At 40.0% G+C, this 10,354-nt stretch overlaps 1 protein-coding gene across 1 annotated transcript; it reads right to left on the bottom strand.

Moving 5' to 3' along the window:
* Window positions 1-366: 366 nt before the first annotated feature.
* On the bottom strand, window positions 367-8,170 carry LOC149281397 (lethal(3)malignant brain tumor-like protein 3). The gene is made up of 18 exons (XM_089499350.1): window positions 8,023-8,170; window positions 7,139-7,195; window positions 5,991-6,079; window positions 5,719-5,823; window positions 4,761-4,896; window positions 4,591-4,682; window positions 4,279-4,430; window positions 3,964-4,040; window positions 3,183-3,268; window positions 2,916-3,026; window positions 2,656-2,770; window positions 2,248-2,347; window positions 1,996-2,160; window positions 1,767-1,868; window positions 1,482-1,537; window positions 1,071-1,237; window positions 634-696; window positions 367-495 (listed from the first exon to the last, which is right to left on the bottom strand). The coding sequence occupies exons 1-18, from the start codon at window positions 8,168-8,170 to the stop codon at window positions 367-369; spliced, it is 1,950 nt and encodes a 649-aa protein (XP_089355476.1).
* Between the last annotated feature and the right edge of the window lie 2,184 nt (window positions 8,171-10,354).

Here is a 10,354-nt window from a genome sequence, read left to right as displayed (position 1 = left end):
AGCTTGATGAGAGCCAAAAAATGCTTTTATTTTACCAAGAATTAATCTACAAGATCGTGTTCTGCATGGATAGTCATCAGTGAATAAAAAAAAATAAAAAATCAATAAGGCACCATGAGTTTGGTAACCAGTCTTAATCTCAAGAAAATCAGTTCATGGTATACTATTATGTAATTAGACTTCAACCTGGTACACATACATACAAACATATGTACAAATATATAAATATATACACAATCCTCACAGGATCTGCCTCATGATCTGTCACAATCCTCACACACTTACTGGCCAGCAGACTTTTCTGTCTGAATTTATAATGTGTCAGTGTTCGTAATATTCTACGCTCGCTTAAAGGGTCGAACAGTATCAGTCTTGTGCCAAATTGTGGAACATGAGAATAGAATTGTAGATTTTCAGAGCAGGTCCAAGTTTTAGGCCCAGGATCTTCACCAAGTCGCTTTGCGTCAGCAGCAGGAAAGCCTCGCCATCTATCTGCTACAATGAGGCAGAGCAGAGAAAAATGTGAGTTTTAAGGAAAGGACTAGAAGTAAAAGAGTTGATCGTATAAGAGCACAGGGGAGAAGATGGGAAATGAAACCATACATATAGGAAGGTAGTACAAACCAGTCTTACCTCATCTTTGAACACAGATGCTTGTTCACAACAACCAGGGAGTTGCTGTACAAATCGAGACACCTGATATAAAAGGAAAAACACTCAGGCACAGTGGAGACATTTGTTCTCTTGGAGCCCCAGGAAGTGTGGGCATCTGGCTTATAACATGTGTTTTCTCTGAAAGCAAGATACGAACTAGAGGACCCAGCATCCCCTATGCAATTCTGTTCTTTTTTTTACCTATAGGAGGTTAGGTTAATGGCAAATGAGTTTTCTTTGGGTTTTTATTTTCCAATTAGTGTTAGGCTTTTTATTTTAGGAGAGGATGGTATGTGTCCGTTTCAATATGCTGGGAGTGACACTTTCCTTGTGTCATCTTGTCAGGTTAAGATCTGCCTCACTGTCACCTCTATCGCAGCCTTAGCCAACCTTTACATCATGCAATTTAACCTCACCTCTTCTGCGCTCCACTTGCTGACAACATGGGCAGTGTAAGAAGACACTTCAGGAAGGAGGTGACATTGCTGTTGCCAACAAAGGTGGATCCGGTGACCAGGATCAGAATTCAGGGATGTCATAAACACAGACTGGCTCAAGGCCTGTTCCAAACTAACTTCGCAGTCTAATGGAGGTAAAAAGTATGCTAAAATCAATAGATACCCGGTTATTCTGTTTAAAGCAAAATTAACAGTGGGCTATAAACATTGCTAGCTTTGCTTTCTAGCACAAGTGGACAAGAAAGCAGAAATGGAAAAGACTGGTTTATCTAGGATAGAAAGCAAAGATATTTTCCAGGAAAGCAAGTTAGAATGTGTGATATTCAATGTAGGCATAGAAAGCTATCTGTTGTGCACAACACTACTTACCAGTGCCATCCGACTCCTGTTTGACCAGCTGTAACCGGATATACGCGTTGCCACCCCTAGGGCAAACAAGGACATTTGTTACTACTAACTTTACATTAGGTGTAACTACTTTTTTCCTATTATAATGGCCTACCACTAAAGGGACACTCCAGATGTAGACCCATCAAATAACAATGCATAATAAAGTACTTACATGGCACTAAGATATGCACTTTAATGCCTATATGATGGCTGCATGTTTTGCTCATAGGAAGTTGGATGAAAGCAGAAATAAAGGTGGCATACCTCTTAAGTTGTGGTTTAGTCTCAAGCTCTTCTTCTAGCCACTCGGCCATTTCCCATACATTTCCTTGACCCCATCTTTCCTCTATAGGAAGTGGAGACTTTCTGAAAAGCAAGACATCATACATTAGAAGTAGCTCACCTTTAAACACAAACTGCATAAGCTAAATGCCCAAGTGATTCTATCTGGAATGATTGAGGTTCTGTGATTTTATTTGATCTGCATTATCACCTAGATGGAGGAAACTCAGGTGGGTGGTCGGTTGTAGGGATGGGAGTGCCAGGTCTTTTAGATTTAGATGTACTTTGTCCTGCAAGTGATCTCTCTCCACTGAGGCGATCCTGTAAAATGCTCTCCCTGCTCATATTAACGTCTGAATAAGGGCATCCCACAGCGCTGTGAAGACAGAAAAGCGGACGTTTTAATCATCTCATTGGAGACGCACAGATGTACCCGCGTGTACTACTGGAATACCAAACGCACGTATAGTGTGTCCCATATCTGGGTCCCCTCACATGCCCAATTCCTTTGCAGCCAGCAATGGGGCAACCCTGTCCAGGGACTGAAGCGGCATCTGCTGCACCTAAACAAAACAAAATGATAAAAACACCATGCCCATGCACAACTTTAACTACCATCATGGCAGAAGAACTATATACCTGTATTGTCTACCAATATTTTGAACAATTCCCCCCACGAAGCAAGGGAATTCATTTCAATCCACCACTAAGTTAAGGTGTGAACTTTAATATAAGCCTTAGTTAAGTGTGCAAATATGACTTCATTATGTTCATAATACGATCTGAGCTGAGAGGTTTTTTTAAATTTAAGGTCTTTCCGACTTATTAGAACTGAAGGGGAAATGTGTTCCTTTAAGTTGCTTATCCTTACCTGGAGGCAACTGGAGGGGGTGTCCAGTTTTCGCACACCACCCCACAGGGTGAATATCTGGGCTGTCCGCATCCACCCAGTAATCGTATATGCCGCTCCACCCATCAAAATGCAGCTGCAATGAAGACGATGACATCAGTACGCAAAATGTGCTTCATTGTGCGGTTACACTCAAAACTATAAGCTCTCTCACCACACCCAGGACAGTTTGTTTCCAATGTCCAGGAAACCTGTTAAATGCCACAATGTTTTGTAGTCACCTTGATGGAGTTTTCCTCTCTTTGGACAATAGTGCAAACTCTAATTAACATTGGATTCCGCCGGTCAACTGCCTCCAGCTTCATTTGAGGCTGAAATCCGTGCACAGGCCGCTAGTAAGAAAAAGAGAAAGACATTACATAAGCATGAGCAGAGGTAGGGTTCGGAGTAGAAAGTTGGTTGAGTATAACTTAGAAAGGATCCAGCAATGCTATATGGCTAAATACAATGCAGATGTGATGTAGGAATGAACTCTGGTGTGCACTTACTGGCTTGAAGGCTCTTGCTGGGGCTGCCTGGGCTCCAGTCTTCTCCAAGTAAGTTTCCCAGGAGAAACTGTTTGGCTCTTTATATGCTAAACAGAAAAACACATTAATATGATACACTCGACCGGTTGCTTAATGTAATCTAGACCTAATATATTTCCAGCTAGAAATATGCCGCCTTTTGGAGTTTTAACTAAAATGACACTTGCTGATATGATTCAAACAAAAGTCACCACTTTCAGCGGGTCTTCCAGCGGGAGCGAGAACCTGTTGATCTCACATAACCAGCCCTTTGTTGAGGAATCTGAAACTGAATGTGCTGTATGGAGACTACTGAACTAGCCTGCAACGTGCAAGCACTGAGAGTTCTGGGGCCTTAAACAAATAGTTTATCTTACAAGGAGGCAGATATACACTGGTATATCTGGATATTCAAAGACAACTATGACCCATAGTTGATTCCTACGTATGCTTTCAATGATTATTCTAACAACCTGTCAGTATACATTTATACATCCACGGGATCATAAGTGACAGAACGAAGGGTTTCACATACATTTATTAAAGAGACTGCAATCCTCAACTCATCTAATTAGAAAGAAAAAATACTTATTTATATTTATTAACTTAAAGGAAGGGTCAAAAATTTTTTAAAAAAAAGCAAGACGAAGGAGGACAAGAACAATTTACCTTATTGATCCCTGTAGACATAGTTAATCATTAAAGGCTAGTGAAAGTGCTTAGTGGCTTCCAGCTTTTAAACAAATACACAGACCTAGTTTACCTGGTGGCGGGGTCAGAGTTATTTCATAATCTTGGCAATATCCTACTGGGCGGATGTATGGACTGGTGGCATCACACCTGTCAATCAGAAGTACAATTTCAGATAATAGTTTCAACAGAACAGTATTTCTTCAGCGATAGAGCATTAGTACTGTAGCATTATTTCAAAACCTAACATTACAAGTTCAGTTAATAATTTTAGCTAGTCACATGAACTTTGCGAGGGCCTCCTGTGCTTTCTCCAAATGTGATTCCCCCTAGAACCTGCGTCTCATGACTTGCGTGTCTCATGACTGTACGAGTCCAAAATGTTTACCAGTAATCATAGCTATGGTCCCAGCTGTCAAAATGAATAAGCAATCTGTTCTCCACAATATCTGAAATTGTGGCCACACACAGCAAGGAAGGGTTCTTTCGATCCACAGCCTCCAGCTTCATACCCATGCGGAACCCAGATGGTGTGACAGGCTGCAGAAAGAAGACGGCAGGTATAAAGGAAAATACATGATATACAGATATAACTTGTGAAACGAAGGGAAAAAGAATGCAAAAATAAGGGGATGCATTTATTACTAAATCAAAGCAGAGAGAAAATAAAGGTTCTAATGAACATTGACTGCCTTTTTACCGTATTGCAGCTTTTGAAGAAAGTTTTTGGAGCAGCTTGGGCCTTACAGTGTTTGAGGTATGAAGCCCAATTAAACTCCCCATCTTTGTAACCTAAAAAGAAAATACATTATTTGCCAAAAAATACCATGAAACCAGAGCATTTACTTCCCATTTGTTTCTACGGGTTACCTTTTGGAGGTAGCAGCTTGTGTCCAGTCTTCTCACACCAACCAACGGGGTGAATATCAAGGGAATCCGCATTGACCCAAAAATCATAACAATCTGCATATGTATCGAAATGAAGCCTCATTCTGTAACCCTGAACCTGTTAGAAAAGAGGTATTCAATGACGCAAGAACTAATTTTATGAGTAGAAGGGCTAGATCCAGTTAATAAAATTAAAAACGCAATAATAGAATTTGCTGGCACTCTTCAAATAAAAAACAGCAACAATTAATAGAATTTTGAAGTTCTCAACAGGCTTTCGAAAATCCTTCCTTGCGTTGCCATGTTGGATGTGCAGCAGCCCTCCTCCTCCATGACTTAACATTTCTTGCAACTGATTGGCTACTTGAAGCAGTCACTCAGTCACAGGAAAGTGTTTCCATGGAAATCTACGATAACATTTTCAATGCATGCACACAGACCCCCACATACATTTGCAGACCTAGCCCTGGAACTGAATATATATATGTGTATATGTCATATGCAGCTGAACATATCTGCTGCAGTGCATTTAGCTAGGGAGTAGAAATGGGGAAAAGGCCTATGCATTTGCAAAACGTACAACACAAAAATGTAAAGGGGCCACGCAGCTACCATGCACAATAAAGTGCATATGATGGCGGCAATGCCCGCTTAAACTCCTGGCTCTTGTGTACAGAACCCTTACCACTACTGTGCCACCCATATTGCTGTTCTCTGTTATAAGTTCTCCCATTTAAGCCTCCAGGATCCCCCCTTTGCTGTACATATTCTCTAAAGTTCCATAGCTCATTATGTCAGACTCTCCCCAATTATTTGGGCTTTCACTAAAAACCCACCCATTCTATCCTACTCATACTGGCAACCTGCATTCTGAAATAATCCCTAGAATAAGAGAATATGCAAAACCCATAAAAAAGGTTATAGTCTTCATCCTTCTCACCTCCACTACAGTCAGAACACAGTACAAGGATGGATGCTCGGGGTCAATGCCTTCCAATTTCATTCCCACCTTAAAACTATTCCGTGACTGAGGAAAAGACTGGTGCTGAAAAGAAAAGAAAGACAAAACTTCAACGATAACCAAAGAATGGGACACAAAAAGAACCGGGGAGTATCGTCAGTTTCTTATTAGAGCCATCATTAAAAGAACCAGCTGCGAAAAAGGGTAATAGGTGGGATGGGATTAACAGTCTTAGTGAAAGAAGAGAATACCTCTTTGAAAAGTTTGAGAGGAGCAGCAGGTGCCTTCTCCTCTTCAAGGTATGAAACCCAGTTCCATAATTTTTTCTTTGATGAAGCAGCTGATGGAAGAGAAAGCCAGAACGTGAGATGGTGAAACAGTGTGGCAGATCACAGTATAATAAACATGTGTTAACAAAACACAGAAAGCACACCCTAAAAAGCATATCAATTCAGATTCCAAGGTGCTGCTCAAATGACCAAATGTGTACATACAGCAAAGCAAGGACACAACGCACACTTAAGTAAATACTATTTAAAAGCCCCTCCCTGGGGATATCCCCTAAATATTGGGGCACCTGTCACATTACATGGCCATACACGGCTTAGCCTGCTTTAACCCAACTTTGGCAAGTCACATGTCATTTTTTTATGGCTATATTGCCTACCAAGGAGCTGAATCAGTGGAACTGAAAGTGCCTTTTAATCCACTGAGATTCTCCTTCGATGTAAGGACCACTTTGGACACCAATAGTGAGGCACCTGTGTGGTAGGTGGGGTGCTTAACCATAAGGTTTGGTCAGGACATCAAATATACAGAGAAGTACAGAAATACAGAAAAGGGAAGTACCCCATAAAAAAGCATTTAAATTCAGATTCCAATACGCCAACACGTACATACAGCAAAACAATATAGTCATGTAATGTGACAGAATCGCTGATGTTTATGCTTTTTTTTTTTTTTTTAGTATTTGCTGGGTGTGCACCGATTCCTTGTCTTACTGTATGAACACGGGGTATCAGCCTGAGACTATTCATGATGCATCTAGTGCCAGCCATTTAATAAAGTTGATATAAGGTAGAAGCTAGACGCTAAACCTCAGCTAACAGGATTTTTGTATAAGAATCAAAAAACTTACTATGAAGGAACAGAGCCATTTACTAGTTATATGAGCATGCCAAAAAATAAACAAAACCTGCCTGCTAAACAACTATACTTTTCAATAAAACACCCCTAACAGGCTGAATATTACCAACATTATTAAACATAAATTCTCCATGGCCACATGACGCAGGTTTTTTTGGGGAAAAGAAAAAAAATACATCTATATGAGAGATTGCAACAGGAAATCCACAATTACTTGGGTGTATTAGGATGTATTATATTAGTGTAAGTTTACCTGATTTGCTTTGCTTTGAAGGTTTTCGACCCTTCAGGGTCACCTTGCACTTTTCCTAGAAAACCATCAAGGGTGCAAGTTATAGGATATGGACGCATAGTCATAATATAGAAATTAAGGAGAAGTTATATAACAATATATATATATATATATAATTTTTATTTTATTTTTTTTATAAAGTGGATATAGAGGCAAAGGTGATAATTGTTAACCTTATTTGCATGCGCCTACCCAGAATCCCTTGTGGTTGTGACAGCACCATGAGATTTCTGAGGGAAAATCTGGTGTCTGTAGGTGAGTGTTTAAAAATACGTCTACTACTACTATAATAATATATATATATATATATATATATATATATATATATACATATACACACACACACACATACACACACACACACAATGAGTTACAGAGAGATGGTTGAATAATCAAATTTGAGGACTATGATCAGATAGCGTGTCACAGAACACAGAGGAAAGCGTTGGAGAAAAAGGAAAAGTAATTTAACAGGTAACACTGAGACATCAAAATACTCAAACTGACTTATTAGAGACTACACAAAACATAATTAGTTATACAAAGTGTTACACTGAGAGATTATTTATAAAGAACAAGTACATGGAGAAACAATTATTGATAGCTAATAAGAATCATTGACCCATCAAGTCTATCCTTTGGCTCCTGCTATAAAGTGCTCAAAAGTTTATCTGTACTCGGTCTTGTGTTATATTCAGGATTTCCTCATATATGTATAAATTTCCTCCCTATATTAACCAGATAAGATTGGGTGATGCAGTAAGTATGGTGCAAGCTATGTCAGTATCTTCAGGAAAAGAAGTGAGGCTCGATAAGTATATGAAATGTATGTAACAAGATGTTTTTCCACTGCTTTACCTCCTCTTCTTCCACACCTTCTTCTTCATCCCCAGAGTCCATGAGAAGTTTCCTCTTTTTGCGCAGCCTCTGTGGACGCTCGTTGTCTATGTTCGCACCAGTGGCTGATGATACTGTGGGATGAGTTTGTGTCATCGTTTGGTCCTCTCCAGAGGTAGCCTTGATTTCTCTATGTTCAGAATAGGAGGAAGAATGTGTCAAGTATAGAAGTTCCTACCTAAGACACCTGAATTTATGGCAGGAGAGGAGCATGAGCCAGAACCAACCTTGTGGTGAACTTTCCAAACAGCGCAGGTGCCTACAGAGGACCACCAAGAGCCAAAATAAGGTCTTGGCCTGCTGTAGCTGGCTCGCCCACCTTTACTCTTTTTACACAGATCTCACGCTCTAAGTTGCATGCAGTCTCCCAACACACAAAAGGTGACATTTGCTCTCACCTCTCTTCCATATTCTCCTTCTTCTCCATCTCTTGCTTTGTTTCCTCAATGATGTATTTTGTGTCTGTGTCAAAATATTACAAAAGAAAGAAGTCAGAACCTCAGCAATACTTCATTTTATTTTTTTTAAACCAAGTGAAAAGGTCACTCAAATGTACCTTTGTCAGCAGAAGGAATTCTAACACTGGGTGGTGTTGCACCAGGATTGTGGGTGCTGGTGGTTGGTAAGGGAGATGAAGTGGCGTCAGAATCTGTGATGAGATCTAAAGTCCCAAATTCACTGAGACGAAACTGAAAAGCGAGAAAATAAATAAAAGTGAAAGCGATTAGGACATTTAACAGAAGTAAAACAAACAGGAAACATGAGACAGAAGCACAAAAGTTAGGACACCATAACCAAGCCTAGTCCTACCCGAATGTGACTCCCCGGAAGAGTAGCTATGCCTTCCTTCCAATCCAATGCGTTCATCAGGTCAAAATCAGCAACAGGACCCCGAGACATCTCCCTGCACCACCTAGGAAGAAAAAAAAAACAAGAAATGTGTCAACCTATTTGGTTTTGACATTTGCTAAAAAGACCATTATGCACATCTGTTGGGCAACAAAGAGGTATTTATTTTATCAACATACTTAGACAGAAGATCGGTCTATACAGCAGCCAGCATCTGGCAGCTAGAACACACACACACACACTACAATATATATATATATATATATATATATATATATATATATATATATATATATGTGTATTCACAAGTCTCCAATGATTTTGGACTTTAATAAGAACCCCTTGGATGTGCCATAAATGCTTACCAATTATAAGACACCCCATATAGATCAGTGTAAGGGCCAGGTTAGGGCATCATGTCACTTAATTATAACACCCAGCTCTGACATGAGGGGACCAGGGAATTTCCAAATGCAGAGTAACAGGTGGGGGGTATCTTTGTGGAGCGGTGGGGGGGAAGCCAGTCAAATTTTAACCTGTTTTAACAACATTTTTATATTTTGCAAGGTATATCTCAATTTTATCTCTGCAAGGTATCACTCCCATCACTCTATGTTCAGGCTAAGACTTTGTAATAATTCCTTTAGTAAGATATCACTCCCGATCCATCCCTTTTTCCTCTTCAAAGCACTGTATATATATATATCGCTACCCACCCATTCTGACAGCACGGCAGCCCTCTCTCCACAGTAACACAATTCGTTTCGTTTAAAGGGCATCACCCCCTTTCCATTTGGAAAGTGCTACTTCTCTGTCAATCTGGAGAACATCCCGGGTCACCACTCTCCCTTCCCGGCACCGCCTCTTCTACGTTAAAATGGCGTCCGAGGGCCGTCTTACCTTTAATCACACCCCTTAACCATTTTTTTCCCGCCCACTTTTCTAGTCACACCCAACTAGAAAAAAATAGCCTATCACCAACCAGAACGTGCAGGAACTCGCCATATTGGTTGGCAACATTCACTCTCGCGTGTTGCCATCCAAACAAATATGTATTTATGTACATATAGAGCGTACTGCGAATTGAGGTGGAATATTTAGATTTCGTACAAACATAAAACGGTCGTCCACTGTACAATACGTAAGAATTATTTAAGTGCAAAAAATTACTCGTAAAACAGGCATACACGTAATTTATTAATTAGATGCAAGTAATGAATTGTACGCAGCAAAATAAAATAAACATTAATACATCCGATCATCTGGGATGGGGGATCGCTATTCATTTTTGGGACAGTATTGTAAGCGTTTTACGGTAGCATGGCACACATAGTTATTTTGTACACGTAAGTAAGTTGCACGAGTAGAGTCAGTAAATAATACAGGTTTTCCACGGCAATCCAACAGGTCATCGACACATTCAAATAAGTG

This window comes from Sceloporus occidentalis, unplaced genomic scaffold (assembly GCF_023333645.1).
Source record: "Sceloporus occidentalis isolate IW3139 unplaced genomic scaffold, rSceOcc1.0.p SCAF_133, whole genome shotgun sequence".
NCBI classification, from domain to species: domain Eukaryota; kingdom Metazoa; phylum Chordata; class Lepidosauria; order Squamata; family Phrynosomatidae; genus Sceloporus; species Sceloporus occidentalis.
The sequence above is the reverse complement of the archived record's forward strand: the minus strand, read 5'-3'. Positions and strand labels throughout refer to the sequence as shown.

Bases quoted from the DNA above. Each gene is read 5' to 3' on its own strand.
- LOC149281397 (XM_089499350.1), bottom strand. From the start codon at position 8,170: ATGACACAAACTCATCCCACAGTATCATCAGCCACTGGTGCGAACATA. The intron at 7,196-8,022 runs AAAACATCTTGT...TGATGGTTTTCT, and splicing joins AGAGGAGGTAAAGCAGTGGA to AGGAAAAGTGCAAGGTGACC. The intron at 4,431-4,590 runs GTAAAAAGGCAG...TTCTTTCTGCAG, and splicing joins TCTTCAAAAGCTGCAATACG to CCTGTCACACCATCTGGGTT.